At 57.0% G+C, this 17575-nt stretch overlaps 1 protein-coding gene across 3 annotated transcripts in view; it reads left to right on the top strand.

The window, feature by feature from the left end:
- Positions 1–17575, top strand: part of GRB10 (growth factor receptor bound protein 10) — a 111370-nt gene that overhangs the window by 81072 nt on the left and 12723 nt on the right. For all 3 annotated transcript variants that reach the window (XM_062178457.1, XM_062178456.1, XM_062178458.1), the window contains 5 exons: positions 9030–9186; positions 11628–11743; positions 12597–12665; positions 14373–14510; positions 16933–17043. In XM_062178457.1, the coding sequence (XP_062034441.1) occupies positions 9030–9186; positions 11628–11743; positions 12597–12665; positions 14373–14510; positions 16933–17043 (591 nt within the window). The remainder of the gene's footprint in view (positions 1–9029; positions 9187–11627; positions 11744–12596; positions 12666–14372; positions 14511–16932; positions 17044–17575) is intronic.

Raw genomic sequence — 17575 nt, 5'->3', positions numbered from 1 at the left:
CTGTGCAGATGAGCACAGCCCTGAAGAGGTATAAATGGAGCCGTCAGGCAGCCGCTGCTTTGCTGTCCCCTGCGGAGCGCTGAGGTCACAGATAGGCGGGGAGGGGCACGCAGCAGTACTTTCTGGATTGAGCCTTGGGATCTGAGCGCCAAAGACCCAGTCGCCCCCTCCACCTACACGCAGCTGGGTGCCTTCCTGTCACTCTGTTTTACCTGGTTTCAGGCGAGGGCAGCTGTAATTTTGTGCATGTTTTTAGTTATTTACCATGCCCTGAGTATTTCCTGTGTTTGGACGACACAGCTGACAGCCACCCGGCAAGCAGGGGTCCGTGTCACACTCCCCGCCCGGCCGTGCCTGCCGCCCAGGGTCTGTGCAGAAGTGGTGCCGTGCTGGGTGTCGAGGCTCACTTGACTGCACGGTGGATCCTTCCCCAAGGGCAGGTTCCTGGGGTGCGTGCCGCTCTGGCCGTCTGTAAGCACACGTCTGTGTTCTGGGCAGCGTGCGTTTCGGGGCCTTGGAGCCAGGCCCTCGTGGCTGGAGCTTGGCCCCTGCCTGGCAGACTTGTTGGGCTCTGGACACGCAGCTGCCAGGGCGGCTGTCCGGGCACGGCTGACGTGCAGTGTCCTCACACCCTCTGCAAAGGCCATGTCCTTGCACGAGAGCCTGGGTTTGTGGCCTGAAATTCCCCTGTGGGTCCCTCGCCCTTTCCCTAACCTTTGTGGTGTCACTTGGAGCCCCCACCCCATAAAGGGCCAGTGGTTTCTATAGAAACCCATGTCCTGGCTGTAGGTGAACAGTTTTTGAGACCTCGAGACCAGAGGATGAGACGGGTTTGCTGTGCTGCCTGGCGCGGGGGTGCCAGACACTTGGAGGCTGTCCAGCGAAGCGGCATGCACGTGCTGTTGCTTCTCTGTGTTACAAGCGCTGTCCTGCTCGCCTTGTGGTTACAGCTTTGGGTGCAGCTCAGGTTTTTAGCTTTATTTTCTCTTAGCCGCTGAATCAAGCAGAACTCTGACTTAGTACTAGGAGCCCCTGTAGCTTTTTCAAAATTTGAAATCCAGAAACCTACCTACCGCATCACCTCCACACAGAGCTGACAGATCAGAGGAAAAGTCGAGAGTGTGGTCCCTGGGGCTGGGCGCCCAGTGGCCCTGCCCTGCTCAGGAGTTGCCTGTTAAGAACAGAGGGGCTGTTTGGATTTGGGCTCTCCATGGTGATGAGTACCTCCTTCCAAAGAGTAGTTAGATGCTAGGAAGCACTTCTGGGAATACACCATCATTTGGGATTAAGATGAGAAAGAGTCCTGAGTATGAGAAGGGTGCCCAGAGACTACCGCACCCCGGGTCAGCCAGAGCAGGTGCCCAGGGAGAGACTACTCCGCCCTGGGTGCAAATGGCATGGGCCTGGCTTTGTCATTCCCTTCCCTGTGTGTGCTGTGTGTAGACTAACAACTCCTCTGATGTTTGATTGCTACGGGGAGCCCTGCCTGTGGCTCTGTAGCACTGACTGCTTGGGTCTGCTCTCCACACTGTGAAATGTATCTGTTGGACGCCTTATCTTTGTAACCCAGGTGTCCGTCTGGAGGCCCAGAGCTGATATGTGAGCGAGGTGGCCCTTGCACACGGTCACCAGTTGTTCTTGTAGGTTGCTAACTTTTACTGCCAGAAGAGCAAACTGGGAGGCCATGGGAATTTGTTTGGCTTTTTAAAATAATTAATTAATTAATTAGAAACTTAGAGTTACAAAGAGGGAGAGACAGAGAAAGAGATCTTTCATCTGTTGATTCAGTCCCCAGATAGCTGCAGGCCAGGCCAAAGCGAGGAGCCAGGAGTTTCATCAGTGCCTCCCACATGAGTGCAGGCGCCGAAGCACTTGGGCCATCTCCTGCTGCTCTCCCAGGCTGTTAGCAGGGAGCTGGATTGGAAGTGGAGCAGCTGGAACAGCAACCATTGCCCATATGGAATGCTGGCTTTACCTGTTACACCGCAATGCCATGCCAACCCCTGTAGAGCTCAGAGCTTTTTTTTTTTTTTTTAAATTCATTTTATATATTTGAGACAGAGAGAGCTTCCATCCTCTGGTTTACCTCCACTCCCTTTTGCCCCCAAGTGGCCGCGATGGTAGGGGCTGGACCAGGCCAAAGCCAGGAGCCAGAAACCCCATCCAGGTCTTCCGTGTGGTGGTAGGGGTGCCAGCACTTGGGGCATCCTCCCCGCCTTCCATGGTGCGTTAGCAGGGAGCTGGATCGGAAGAAGGGGGCTGGATTGAGAGCAGAACACCCAGGACTGGAATTGGCGCTCTGTCATGATGCTGGTGTTGCAGGTGGCACCTTGGCCCCCTGCACTACAACACCAGCCCCTTGCGGAGCTTTTAAAAAACAAATCTCACTGGTGACCATTGCTCTTGCCAGCTGTCGGTGTTTCTGTGATTATGCGATGCCATTTGAATGGTGAGGAAGCCGAATTCTGAAACGTAAGGTTCTGTTGGTAGTGTGAAGAGTGTTAGTCTAAACTCCGTTGGTAGCAGATGTCTTTAGCAGATGAACTGGGATTTTCAGGGTGAAAATCATATGTTTCTGTAAATACATTTTCTTGGATAAAAACACAGCCCTAAGTGACAGCTCCCCTTGTGAAAGTGTGGCCATGGCGTCTGCTGTCTCGGCCAGCAGTGGAGGAGGTCCTGGGATTGCAGCTCCTTTGTCGTCTCTTAGCCCCCCTCCCCCTTTTCCTTCTCTCTCCCTTCCTCCTCCTGTTCCTCTTCCCTCTCTCTCTCCATCCCTCTCCTTCCCTCCCTTCCTCTCCCTCCCTCTCCCTTCCTCCTTCTGTCCCTCCTCCCTCTCTCTCTCCCTCTTCTTCCCTCCCTCCCTCTCCCTCTCTCTCCCCCTCATCTTGACCACGCCCCTCGAATTTCACTGTTTTCTGAATTCCCAGTAAGCCTGCCTCAGCTCTGCCATCCTACCCTGCAGCCTGTCTGTCACTGTTCTGCCTGGCCTGCGTGCGCCTCCCCTGCCCGCTGCCCAGTGGCCGTGAGGTCTGGGCAGGCACAGCAGCTGTGCTGCACGGCGGCCCCGGCCCTCTTGGAGGCCGATGTCCTGCACTTGCTCCTGGTCCAGGCCGCTTGCTGCACAGCTGGCCTGTGTGGACACCTCCCTTCCACCAGTGAAAGAAGGCGGGTGAGGGGAGGCTGCAGCAGCCATGGTTGGCTAGGCGCTCACTCTGCAGTAGGTGCACTCTGCGTGGCCTGGGGGATGCCCACCTGAGCCCGCCTGACAGTCACCAGCAGTCAGGGATTGGGGTTGAGGGGACAGCTGGCCCTGCTGTCACCTACGCCCATCTGTGGGCTCAGGGTAGGCTGCAGGGAGCTGCGTGCAGGGCCCCAACAGGGACGTGGAGGACCCAGGGTTATGCCACACACCAGCCATGCCGCATTGTGCCGCCTGCCAGTTTTAACTGGAGGAGGAGTGGTTGCTGTGGAAACGTGGCCACCCACCCTTGTCTGGGCACGCGTCCCATGTGAGAGGGTGTGTGGCTGAAGTGTGGCACACAGCACTTCCTGTGAAGAAGGGGAGAGGTGCAGCAGCCCCACGACAGGAAGGGAGCACTGGCAGTCTCCGGTTTGAGCCGAGCACGTGGAGAAACTTCACAGGCTCCGAAACAGCCACGGGGCTGCAGCTGGACAGGGCCGATGACGTGGCGTGAGGCCGGGCTTTGGAAGCTGCCGTGGGACTGGACTTGGTCTCCATGTCTGTCCTGGCTGTGCGCTGAGTGGCGGGTGGGTGGCCCCTCGGGCTGCGGCAGGGAACCAAGGAGCTGGGGGTCATCGCCAGGGTGTTCTTCCTTTGTTCCAAGTTTGTTATAGTGAATGTGTTACAGTAAAAAACTGAGATATGTGCCTGTGCATATGTGTGTGTGTGGATGCTTGTGTGTACATGTATGTGTTTATGTAGATGGGTGTACACATGCGTGTCATATATTTGTACATGTGTGTATTTGTGAGCTTGTATATTATCTGTGGGTATACGTTTCCATGAACTGTGCATGTATACATGCACTTAGGTGTGCACGTGCTTTTGCATGCATGTGTGGATGCGTGGGTTATGTGTTCTGGTGTGCGTGTGTGTACACATGTGTGCTTTTGTGTGGATGCATGTGTTTCTGTACCTGTTCTTGCATACATTTGTGTGTATGATTTGTCCACGTGCTTATGTGTGTGTGCTCGTGCATGTGTGAGCGTATGCATGCAGGTGTATATGTGCACGTGTGGCAGGACATACTCAGCCTGCATCTTCTTTGATTTGTAAAGGATTTGGCCCCCAAGCACATGCAGACGTTGAAGCCCCAGTGTCTTGTGGTAACGGCTGATGCACGAGAGCCGCAGCTTGATCCACTTTGGTGTCTGCGGGTGGGGCCTGTGGGAGGTGAAGGGAGTGGATCAGGCTGTGGGGTCGAGCCCATGACCCAGTCCTGATGCCTTTGTAAAGAGAGATCAGGGACGCCAGGAAGAGCCTGCTCCCCGTCCCTGCCCCTGGCTCCACCGTGCTCCGGCCTCACCCAGTGCCTCAGCCTCTGGGGCCACTGATCTCCAAGCTGCGAGCCGAGATAGACCTCCTTGGGAGGCTCTTGGTGCTGTTTTGGTTTCACTAATGAACAGGAATGATGCTGTTAATTTGGAACCAATGAGCTGAAAAGCGTTAGGTAAAACACATTCCTTTTCACCAAAATTAACTTCCCTTACTCTGCTTGGTTCTGCCTGGAGAGCCAGGGAGCCCTGGGCCCAAATCCCGGCTCCAGTTCTTTCCATCTCCTTGACAGGTTGTTCTGCCTTCCAGAACATTCTTCATCAGGTGGGGAGGGGTGGGAGTCAGTGCATCTGCCCTGGAGTTGATTTCCTCTCCTGCCTGAGCAGAGCTGCCCCTGCTCCCTGTTCTGGAGACCCCATACAATCACTGCACCCACCATGGGGTTTGGCAGTCACAGCGGGGTTTAGCACCCTCAGTGGGCTGCAGCAGTCTCAATGGAATGCAGCACCCACAGTGGGGTTTATAACACAGAGTAGTTAGACGGTCACGGTAGGGTTCCATGGCCCTTTCTATTGTACCCTCCCAGGGTGCATCCTGTAGCACTCCAGTTACAATGTGGCCATGCCAGAAGGCGGTCCCGCTGGTATTTAAGAGAGACACTGAGAATCATTAAGTCTCAGCACAGCTTGCCAGAGCTTTTTAAACATTATTACTTTTTAAAGATTTGTTTATTTATTTGAAATTCAGAGTTACAGAGAGAGAGCGAGATTGAGAGAAAGAGAGGTCTTCCATCCACTAGTTCACTCCCCAGTTGGCCGCAACAGCCAGAGCTGTGCTGATCCGAAGCCAAGAGCCAGGAGCTTCTTCTGGGTCTCCCACGTGGCTGCAGGGGCCCAAGGACTTGGGCCATCTTCTACTGCTTTCCCAGGCCATAGCAGACAGCTGGATCAGAAGAGGAGCAGCCAGGACTAGAACCGGTGCCCAAGTGGGATGCCGGCACTGCAGACTGGGCCTTTAACCCACTGTACCACAGCGCCAGCCCCATAAAAATTATTACTTTTATAAAAATATATAATAATAGAAATCCGTCATCCACTACTAAATTCCCCAAGTGCCTGTGACAGCCCAGGTTTGCTCAGGCTGGCGCCAGGAACCAGGAACTCCATCTGGGTCCCACACGGTGACAGGATCCCGAGCACTGAGCCACCGCTGGTCACCCCCCAGGGTACACCCTGGCGGGAAGCTGGATTAGAAGCAGAGCAGTAATTGTGATGTGGGATGTGGGTGTCCCACGTGCCGCATTAACCGCTGCACCCAATGCCTGCCATAGGAGGAGCTTTCGACCCAAGAGGTTAAGTTGCACAAGGAAGAATGAAGAGGAGCTGGGCCCGAGCGCCACTGACTCCACACCCTGAGGTCTGGATTTCTGTGTGGAGGTCAGGGGCCGGGCCTCGGCTGCTTGGGGCAGTGTGTGCCTCAGGAAGCCAGGCCGGCTGTCCAGGGACACGGGACACTGCAGTTGGGGCCCAGAGGGCTTCGCTTTCTATTTTTACGAGGTGGTCATTGCAGAGCCCTTGGCGGAGCCTCCTGGCCAGAGTCCGGAGGTCTTTTGAGTTCAGCAAGGAGGCTCCTGGCACCAGCAGCCGGCCAGCTGCAGCAAGGTGTGCCTGGCGCCCAGAGCCGCGGTGGGGCCGATGCTGAGGTTGACGGCAGGGAGGAGCCCGGAGGAGCCCCCACCCTCCACCTGCCTGGGGCAGCGGGCAGAGGGACAGAAAGCCAGGCCGGCGCCCCAGGTGGACTGGGCCCGCCACATACCCTTCCCTCTGCCCCGCCCTTCGGTGTATGCAGGAAGTCCTGGCTGCCGCTCTGTACAGGAGCACACAGAAGGTGGCGCTGGACAGCCTGCAGGCAGTGGCACTCCAGTCACCACGGAGGGCTTTCAGAGCAGGTTCAGCCCTTCTGCCGCCAACCGTGAAGGGTGTCAGCTGCTGACACGTCCTGTCCTCTGTCCCATCACCCTGTGTTTTCATGCGTGGCCTTTGCCACAGAGACAAGGTCATCCAGGAAGCCGGGGTTGGCCGTTTTGTCCAGGTCTGCTCCCTGGGACTGGAATCGGAGTGGGGAGTGGCCGCCTGAGGCCTGTTCCCTACCACATCCTGCAGCCTTTGGCAGGAGCCTTGTTCCCTGTCCACATGAGATCCACGCACCTCCCAGGGATGGTGGGCACAGCTGGTGGGGAGCTTTTCCAGGGCCATCTTGTGAGCTGTCTGAGCAGCGCTCCGAGGCGGCTGCTGCGTAGGGACCCCCATGTGCCACGTGTGCAGCCTGAGGCCCCAGAGGGGCTGGACCACCCAGCGCGGCCCCACCGTGGCTGCTGAGGCAGGATCACGACTCTGGCTGGTTGTAGAGGCCTCGTTCTATCCACAGGACGAGTCATCGCGGTGCTGTCGCCGTATCTGGGGCACAGCACTGTGTGTGTGCAAGAACGGGCCACGTGATAGGACAGCAAGCCTTGGGCGTGAGCCGTGGGGGGCTGGGCCCAGCTGGAACTGCAGGCTCTCAGCTTGTCCACCTGCCCGCTGCTCCCCAGACTCTATTCCCAGGGCAAGTGTTGGCCTGGGAGGGACCTACCTGACCCACCTTCCCCTGTCTGAACCGTGAGTCCCTGTGGAGTCATGGCCTGGACCCACCTCTGAGACCCCTGTACCCTCCCTCATGCTGTACAAATGCTGGAACCCAAGCGAGCCAGGGCGGCCCTGGGCTGGCCAGAACCCTCTCCTGCTTCCCAGACAAGCCCCGACGCTGTCCCGTGGTTCCTGAGGGGTCGTTGCCCAGAACAGAGTGCTGCTTCTGGAGCTTCAGGCTTTGGGAGGCTCCATGGCGGGCGGCCACTGCTTGCGTAATGCCCTTGGTGTTCGCTACAAACACTCTTCATCACAGCCCAAGTGTCTGCCCCGTTGAGATTGCTGCTGTGGACAGTGTGTTCCGTCTCAGTGCTCCTCCTGTCTGAAATCAGGCCTGGACGTGTAGGGAGACTGCCAGAGAGGCGTGTGCAGGGCGCTGTGGGCAGTATGGCATTCCCGGTCCCGTTCCTGGGACCGGAGAGTCTGTCCACCCGTGGCCCCTGACTACGGGAGCAGCCGTCTCCTGCCTGCCTGCCCTTCTGTGTGGCCTGCCAGCCCAGCCTCCTGTGGGGAGACCAGAAGGACAGGAAGTGGGCGATGGACACAGCTCATCCCAGCGTTTGCTGCTCAAACCAGACGTGGACATTTTGGGGGTAGCCACGGAGCAGCCTGGGTTCAGAGTCTGCAGCGACCTGCAGTAGTGCTGGTGGCTGGGCTGGGAGGGACAGGGACACAGTTCAGCGCAGTCCAGCCCTCCTGGAGACAATGGCCGAGTCTCACAAGCGTAGGTGTAGGGGCGTTAGGAGTGTGGACTCGGGGATGCAGGCTCGCCCTGCCCTGGAAGAGGAGAGGCTGCAGGGGCCCAGTTTTCTCTTTGGTGTTAAAGCCTTGCTAAGGAAAGCGTTCACCTGGAGACCAGAGGCGTGTCCCTGGCTGGCTGGGCCCAGAGACCCTGCGTGTCCCTGGCTGGCTGGGCCCAGAGACCCTGTGTGTCCCTGGCTGGCTGGTTTGAGCCCGCTGTGGTGGTGGTGTCTCGTCCTCACCTCCACCCTGGGGTCATGAGCAGGGACTTGGGAAAGTTGCCCGTGGCAGTTACATCAGCCGGGGAGGAGCACAGTTGGGCTGCCAGGCTGGCAGCTGGCTCAAGTCACTTCCCAAGGGACAAGTGGGGGCAGCCAGGCATCGCCAGGCTAGCGGGAGCCCAGGCTGCCGGGACGGTGGGCAGTACTGGGAGCAACCCGCTGGTGAGAGGCGGCTGGGGCTCAAGATGCCATCTTGGTCCTTGCTGCTGCTTCGGTGCTGTTGGGGTGCAGTGTTTGAGCCCCTCGTCTTCCCCGCCGGTGCTGTGGCGGGCTCCAGTGCTTCTGATCCCCTGCACTGCAGCTGGGTTTGACCACTGCTGGGGAGAGGGGGCCTGCAGTCTTGGAGGGAGGGTGCAAGCGCTTCGCGGCGCTGCCTGCTGGGCTGCTTCGCTATTTCAGGGTTCAGCCTGTGTCACCTTTTCTCCACTTTGCTCTCAGCCTCGGAGTTGGGACAGGCACCCCGGGGGTGGAGACGGCCGGGTCAGAAGGTGGGGGCTGGGGGGAGACACCTGGGTTTCTGCTGCTTTGCCTGACTTTGCAGTTGGTCCACTGCGAGACCACTGGCTGCCCGCAATGATTGGTCTTTGGTTTGGCCATGGGCTGAAGGAGTCATGTGCTAATCCTACCTTGGTGCCCAGTGGAGGCGGACGGGCCTTTGTCCTGCGCCCCTGCAGCCAGCAGAGACCAGCTGCTGGGACACGCAGTCGTCTGTGTGCAGGAGCTGCACTGTGTCCGTGTCTTCTGCTTGATTTCATTTTCACTTCCGCAGCTGTTGACCTGCGTGTGTCTCCTTGTGTGTTGCAGGATGTCAAGGTCTTTAGTGAGGATGGGACAAGCAAAGTGGTGGAGATTCTGACGGACATGACAGCCCGGGACCTGTGCCAGCTGCTGATTTACAGGAGTCACTGCGTGGATGACAACAGCTGGACCCTGGTGGAACACCACCCACACCTGGGACTCGGTAAGGAGCAGCCCAGGCGGGTTGGCAGGGCCACTGCCTGCATCGCGTGTGTGGCCCCGCAGCCCTGGCGAGTGAGCAGCCGCCAGGGTGCCCTGGATGTTGCCCCCTCCCCGCTCCCAGCCCTTTCTCCTCGGTGCCGAGAGCCTCACCTTGGGTGTTGAAGCTACAATTCCCTGTGGCCCCTCCCCGTGGGACAGCTGCACACCTGTAGCCTGTGGCTTAGGGGAGGCTCCAGGGTCCTGGGGAAGGCTGGCCACCCACAAGACCATACTGCAGCACCCCCTCTCGGGAGAGTAGCCTGCGCCCGTGGGAGGAGAGAGCGGTGGCCGTGTGCTGAGACCCACAGCATCAGAGAGCAGTTTCCCCCGTGTCTGAGTCTTGGCACCCCTTGCTGAACTGCTTAGAAAAGCCCTAGTGGTGTGTATGTGGGAGTGGCTATGGATAGGTGTGTGAATGGGTGTATTTGGGGGTGTCTGTGTGGTGGGTGTGTGTGAGTGTGTGTATGTGTGATGTGTACATGTGCGTGATGCCCAGAAAGCGAGAGACGACCTTAAAGACGTATTTGAAAACATTTGCTCTTTCCAGGCCTCAGGAAGCATTTTATTTGGTGTGCTCTGGTGGCCTGCTTCAGGCAAACATTTTAGATTTTCCTGAACTTATTGGAAACAGCATGGTGCTTACAAAGTCATAGCCAAATATTGAAACCCAGAGTCTGAGTCGGCAGCTCTGCTGCCCCCAGGTCTTGAGGGAGAGGAGAGCAGCACGGATTGCCCCGAGTTCTGGAGAGCCTCGTGAAAGACCGGCAGGTCACACGTCCCCCTGTCCCTCTGCAGACAGGAGTGTTGCTTTCTCAACAGCTTCTCCCAGCTGAGCTCTCACACCGAACTCTGCAGGATGCCGTAGAAATTTGTTGTTGCTCTACTTCCTCCCCTGTACTTTCATATACAGTCTCTGTTAAACATTTTTTGGAGAGGCAGAAAGAGAGGGTTAGCATCTGCTGCTGTCACTCCACAGAAGCCTGCAGCGTCTGGGGCTGTGCCGGGGCTGAGCCAGGGCTGAGCCAAGGCTGACACCAGGAAGCAAGAATTCAATCTAGGTCTCCCACAAGGATGGCCGAAGTCCAATTACTTGAGCCATCATTACTGACTTCCAGGGTCTGCCCCGGAAGCTGGCATCAGATGCTGGAGCCGGGGATCAAACCCTCCCCCGTCCCCGACTGAGACCTGCCCAGCTCTTAGAAGTAAGCCGCTGGACCTCTCGCTGGCTGCTGCCCCACCTCTGCTGAGGGCCAGCCTGTCTGACTGAGCCTCCCCAGCGGCCACTAGCCGCGCGCTCATTCCCATCCCAGGAACTTCCCCGTGTGTGCCTCGGTCTGGGGTCCGATGACTCCGGCTTTGGCTGGCGCCCCTGCCTGTCTGCTCAAGGCACAGCAGCTGGGAGGTCCATTTCAGCCAGGACAGCCCTACAGATAGGCGATGTCATGCTCTGACACAAAGTAACCAAGGAACTTTCAGAGGGATTTTATTTTTAAAGATTTTATTTATTTACTTGAAAGTCAGAGTTACACAGAGAGAGAAGGAGAGGCAGAGAGAGAGAGAGAGGGAGAGAGAGTGAGCGAGCGAGCGAGCTGCCGGCAATAGCTGGAGCTGCGCTGATCTGAAGCCAGGAGCCAGGAGTTTCTTCCTGGTCTCCCATGTGAGTGCAGGGGTCCAAGCACTTGGGCCGTCTTCTACTGCTTTCCCAGGCCATAGCAGAGAGCTGGATCAGCAGAGGAGAAGCCAGGTCTCGAACTGGTGTCCATATGGGATGCAGGCACTGCAGGCGGCGGCTTTACCAGCTACGCCGCAGCGCCGGCCCCTCAAAGGGATTTTTAAAAGCACACATTTCAGAGCACACACAGGCGTATCAACGCCCCTGCTTTGCATGCTTGTCACCATCCATGTGCACACCCGAGACGCTTGGGAAGGCGGCGTTTACTGGCTCACAGCTTTGGAGGCTGTGTCCACGTGGATGCTACAGCTTTGCTCCCAAGGGTCCTGTGGTGCATGGCAGGTGCTGAGTGCTCTTTGTGCCCCAGCCGGGGCCGTGCCCAGGGCAGGTGGACTGGGTCTGCCGTGGCCCCTCCACTGCCGAGCGTGGGGCTGAAGCAGATCAGCTCCGGACGCTGCTGCTGGTGGCAGCGTGGGCGTCTGAGACGAGTGCCCTGGTGACAGCAGAGATCTTTTTCTGCTTTTGCCCAAACTTCACCCCTTGCTTCCAGGGTATCTTTTCCATGTGGATGCAGGTGGCGTTCCAGTTCTGCCCAATTCCCTGGGTAGAACCGGCCTGAACCCTGCGTCCTGGGGCCCGGGACAGGGAGCGGGGAGTGGCGTTCCTGGCGTTCGGCCTAGTGCCCGCCCTGGCCCTCACCCACCTGCTCATACACATCCTTCTCCCTGCAGAGCGGTGCTTGGAAGACCATGAGCTGGTGGTCCAGGTGGAGGGCACCATGGGAAGTGAGGGCAAACTTCTGTTCAGGAAGAATTATGCAAAATACGAGTTCTTTAGAAACCCTGTGGTAAGTCGTGCCTCCTTGGGTTTGAGGTTTGGGACTCTTGGGGCTGCTGTCGGGGTTTAATGGAGCCCAGTTACACAGAGCCTGCTGGGACCTGTGGCCCAGCAGGTGGGTTTGAGAGTCTGGGCTGTTTCGCACCGCAGCCTTTGCTCGGCGCCTGTCCTTGGTGCTCAATCAGATGCCCTCGTGACTGGGTGGGGGGCGCAGTGGGCTGCGTCTCCAGACGGTGGCCATGGTGGGGGGGGAGCGGAGGCTGGGCTTTCCCAGCAACTCAGAGTTCCCCAGTCGCTTGGAACAAACCGGTGCAACTGGAGAGAAGCTCACTGTGCCCACTCCGAGCGCTCCGTCCGTGGGCGAGGAGGGAGTGAGGAATCGTATGATCGACTGGCCCGATCTTCTCTGCTGTGAGCCCCGGAGGGAGCCTTATGGCCGTCACAGCACCCGGGTCAGCTTGGGGACAAGACCCGGACTCGCTCTGGCTGGCAGTTCAGCTGCCTTTTCATTCAGCAGGAGCAAACTTGCTAACTTTCTGGAGAGAAAGAGAACACTTCTCCTAGACTGCTCGCTGTCGAGCTTCTGGAATCCCTACCACTCCCCTGAATTCACACCCTGCCCCTGCGGCAGCGCTCGCCAGGAGACCTGAGCTCCACAGGGGTGTAGATACTATGACTTAGGACTGCCCTTTAGGACACCAAATTCAGGCTCCTGGAGGAGGGGTTTTCTGTGTGGGAGCGAGGAGTCACCTGATGGCGGTTCTGGTACATGTGCACGCGAGGACTCCTGTGGGGGCGATTAGACGGCTGCACCTGCTTCCCCCTGTTGAGGCTAACCCCTGACCCATTTGTTTTTCCTTTAGAATTTCTTCCCGGAACAAATGGTCACTTGGTGCCAGCCGTCCAATGGAAGTCATACGCAGGTGCTGCAGGTACGGGCGCACGCCATCGGGGGGCGACGATTCTCCTGGGGCTGCGGGGGGCGTGATGGCAGCCTCGTCACACACCTGGGCTGCCCGTGGGGCAGGGGAACGAGGTAAGTGTTTACCGGAGAGCAGCCGGACATGGGATGATGAACTTGCTGTGACATCGACGCTCCCAGCAGCGAGGTCTCTGTGAGCATGGGTCCCGACACCTCCCTGCCCGACTGCTCAGACTGTGCAGACACCCGGTCTGCCTCGCAGCAGTGGTGGCCGGGCACCACAAAGGCCTTTCACAGTGACTTGGTGTCTACGTTCAACAGAAGCCCTGCGCCCACTCGGTGCCTCTCCAGCAGATCATCAGATAGAAGTGTGCCCAGTGAGGAGTAAAAGTTCCAAACGTGCACATACCATCTCGTTCCCACGTTTTAGAAGTTTGAAAGTAGAGTACTTTGCATCCTAAGTTGTCAATAAAAATAATAATAAGGCTGGTGCTGTGGCTCATTTGGCTAACCCTCTGCCTGTGGCGCTGGCACTCCGGGTTCTAGTCCTGGTTGCTCCTCTTCCAGTCCAGCTCTCTGCTGTGGCCCGGGAAGGCAGTGGAGGATGGCCTTAGTGCTTGGGTCCCTGCACCCGCATGGGAGACCGGGAGGAAGCACCCGGCTCCTGGCTTTGGATGGGCGCAGCACCGGCCGTGGCAGCCATTAGCAGAGTGAACCAACGGAAGGAAGACCTTTCTCTCTGTCTCTCACTGTCTATAACTCTCTCTCTGTCTCTCTCTCTCACTGTCTAACTCTGCCTGTCAAAAAATAAAAATGAAAAATAAAAATAATAATAATAATAAGCAGGAGTCTTTCAGCCTCTGAAGCTGGTGCCAAGAGAGTCTGGTCTTTCCCCTCCCTGCCACCAGGGGGAGCCCCTGGGGCCCGTTGGAGTTGGAAGGGGCGGTACTGCAGCACCCCTCAAAGTGTATATGCAACACTTTGAGCCACAGAAGCAAACGCTTCCTTAAGGTACCCACCAGTATCTGCAGGGCATCGGCCACGAGAGAAACCATGAACATTTAGCTCCTGTGAAGTTCCGCCCCGCCTTTGTTGATGACAACGTTTGTCTCTGCCGTTTGAAAGTCCAGTGCTTCCCCCGGGCCCCCGACCGCAGCCTCAGCCTGCTGGGGCAGAGTGGGCGACGCGGGCCGGATCCGGGCAGCGGTGGGCGGGAGGGGCCGTGAGAGGGGGACTCAGGCGAGGACTTGACTCTGAGCCTGGCTCTTGCCTTCCGTCCTGCGGGAGAGCCTTTGTGCTCAAGGCTGCCCTGGGAGGAGCCAGCTGATCAGTAGCTGTCACCAAAGGGTCCATGTGTACAAGTGGACCGCACTGCTCAAGCTCAGCCACACATTGGCTCCCAACCCAGAGCCTCCGGTCAGCCCCTCCTGGGCCTGGCTGCTGCCTCGCTCTGTTGGCTTGAAGGGTCCGTGCAGAAGTAGGACGGGCAGGATACTCTCGGGCCACAGCCGTGGGAGGAAGTTCTCTCTGTGTTCACCGCTGCTAGAAAGGTCCATAGTATTCTAGGCAATGCCAGCTGACTCGGGGTTGAGACTTTGGATAGAAGAACACTCTTAGTTTGACCCCCAAAAAGTTGGTATTAAAATGTCAGCCGTGCTAACATACCCATTTCAGTTGTTTCAGTGTTATCTGACCCCTCACCTTTTCCCCTCTGCAGAACTTTCTGAACGCCAGCAGCTGCCCTGAGATTCAAGGATTTCTGCATGTGAAAGAGCTGGGAAGAAAGTCGTGGAAGAAGCTGTACGTGTGCCTGCGCCGCTCTGGCCTCTACTGCTCCACAAAGGGAACATCCAAAGTGAGTGTGGCCCCTGCCCGGGCGCCCCCAGCTGGGTGGGTCCCAGTGAGCTTGGGTGTCCTGGTAAAATGTGCCTTAGCCTCTCTCAGACTTGCGATCGCTCATGAATAAGCTCGCTGTGTCACAGCTAAATTCAGAGGTACCAGTCTACTGGTCTACCTCGAAGCAAGTGAGAACGCAGGCCTGCAAGACCCTGCTGTGGCTGGGAACACAGCCTTCTGGTTTCCCTGGGATTCAAGGCAGCCACAGGCTGACAGCGAGGTTGCTACCACCGTACTGCCGGCCCTACATTCATTCTCATAGGCATGTTTTGGAGTGAGTTTCAGTGTGGTGTGTGGCCCCGGTGGTAAGAGAAGGTGAGAGATGGGAACCAGATGCAGGCCTCAGAGGAGAGCTGATGGCACTGGGAACTTAGCCAGGTCTCCTGTGGTCTCTGGACACCCTCACCTGCTGTCTCTGGTGACCGCTCTGTGTAGTGGGAGCTGTGTCCAGCCAGCCCTGGCTGAGCTCTCCCTTCTAAGAGCTGCCATCTGTCTCTTCTGCTCTTGCTGGGATTGGGGGACCCCAGGCGAGTGTGCCAAGCATCAGGCTGCCCTAGCATGGCTATGACCTCACGGAAGCAGGGAAGGGCAGTATGCTGCCAGCCCCGCCCTGACGTACACACAGCTCCCACTCCAGCCGCAGACAGGGGGCCTGGAGTGGGGAACACAGCTGGGCTGGGGAGGTCAGGCGGGGAGGCTGGGACGAGCTGTCAGAACTGGAGGCACAATTGGATGCTGAACACAGAACAAATGAAAGGGGGCATGAGCCTGTGTTTAAAATGCGCTTATAACTGTGCCCTTTGGGTCAAGTTTCAGTATTCAAGCTTTTACCTTGAATATTTGATCACAGAGCTTTCTTTTTATGTGTAAGATCTATTTATTTATTTGAAAGGCAGAATTTCAGAGAGGCAGAGGCAGAGAGAGGGGGGTCTTCTATCTGCTGGTTCACTCCCCAAATGGCTACAATGGCCAGAGCTGTGCTGATCTGAAGCCAGGAGCCAGGAGCTTCTTCCTGATCTCCCCTGTGGGTACAGGGGCCCAAGCACTTGGGCCATCTTCTGCTTTCGCAGGCCATAGCAGAGAGCTGGATTAGAAGTGGAGCACCTGGGACTTGAACAGGCGGCCATATGGGATGCCAGCACTGCAGGCAGCAGCTTTACCAGCTATGCCACAGCACCAGCCTGGCCACAGGGCTTTGAATTGCAGAAGTATCAAATACAGATATGCACCTCTGAGTCACTGTGCACATGTCCTCAAGTGGACACTGTAAGTGGACATCGAGGCACTTACAGAACCCTCGATGGGAAAACCTGCCATGCGCCTAGGCTGTGTGACCTGTACAGTGCTGACGGTGCTGGATGGTACCTGTGTACTTACCACAGAAAAGGTACAATGCAATCGTGGTGTGACGGGTAAGAGATGGTGTACCTGCACAGGACATACCACGGGTAGAGCTTGTGGCACAGGGCTCCTGTGCCCGTGTGAAGGCCTGGGAGCCACCCCTGGACTTGGCAGTCTTGACAGTCAGTGCACACAGGGGCTGCACTACATGTCCAAAAAACCCTTTCTTCCATAACTCAGCCTTGGTTTACTGTAACTTTTTTACTTTCTGATTTTTAACGTTTTGACTCTTTTGTATTAAATTTAGCTTAATACACAAGCATATTACTCAGTTGTTCAAAAATGTTTTCTTTCTGTAGTTCCTTATTTTATAAGCTTTTTTCGACTTTTGGTATTTTTCATATTTTTTTTTAACACTTTATGCTTAAAAGAAAAACGAAGACACAACCACATGCATGAGCCTGGGCCCACACAGGGTCACCTCCTGTGACAGCAATGCCTGAGGACCTACCTGAGGCTTTGTTATAGCTAGAAATGAGCACCCTGTAAAAAACAGTAAAAATGGAGAGCAGCAACTGCATGGACCGGGGGCCTAGTTGTGGTTGTACCTTGTTGAGGTCAATGTCCTATGTGTGTGTTGTTCTGTGCACCTAACAGCACAGCAGGTAAGCCAACACCAGCACCGCTACAAGCACACACGCCACAGCGTTAGGGCGGCTGTGACACTGCTGGGTGGTGGGAACCTTCCGGCTCCTTAGCAGTCTTGTGGGCCACCATCTTGTATGAGGCTCTGGTTGACTGACACACCGCCTTCTGCTGCAGGACTTCCCACCCCAGCAGTCACAGGTTCTGGAAGGTGGTTTTCTTACAGGAGGGCTGGATGAGTTAGGTTTAAGTTAGCACTTATTTCACACCATGGTCCTAGCCCTAAAGTGTCTGTTGGGGAAGAGTGCAATGCGCCCAGGCCTCTCCTGCTGGTAGCCGGACGAGGGACAGAGGCTTTGTGCGCCACAGACTGAGGTCTGGCTGCATCTCCACAGGAACCCAGGCACCTGCAGCTGCTTGCTGACCTGGAGGAGAACAACATCTTCTCCCTGATTTCTGGGAAGAAGCAGTACAGTGCACCCACGGACCACGGGCTCTGCATAAAGGTACCCCTCACCCACCCACGGACCCGGGCTCTGCATAAAGGTACCCCCTACCCACCCACGGACCACGGGCTCTGCATAAAGGTACCCCTCACCCACCCACGGACCCGGGCTCTGCATAAAGGTACCCCCTACCCACCCACGGACCACGGGCTCTGCATCAAGGTACCCACACCCCACCCTCCCACGGACCCGGGCTCTGCATCAAGGTACCCACACCCCACCCTCCCACGGACCCGGGCTCTGCATCAAGGTACCCACACCCCACCCTCCCACGGACCCGGGCTCTGCATCAAGGTACCCACACCCCACCCTCCCACGGACCACGGGCTCTGCATGAAGGTAGGCCCTCCACCCCGGGTCGGCCACAGGGGAGTCCCCCAGGTGTGTCTGTGTTGTTTGCTTTCAACAGAAACACAGGTTCACATTGTAGTTATCCATTCCTATAAAAGCATGCATTGTGCCTGGGCACATACATCTGTCCACTGTACACACACTTTACACATGTGCAAACATTGTGCACACATACACATAA

Source organism: Lepus europaeus, chromosome 20 (genome assembly GCF_033115175.1).
Source record: "Lepus europaeus isolate LE1 chromosome 20, mLepTim1.pri, whole genome shotgun sequence".
In the NCBI taxonomy this organism is placed as follows: Eukaryota; Metazoa; Chordata; class Mammalia; order Lagomorpha; family Leporidae; genus Lepus; species Lepus europaeus.
This window is presented reverse-complemented; position numbering and strand designations above follow the sequence as displayed.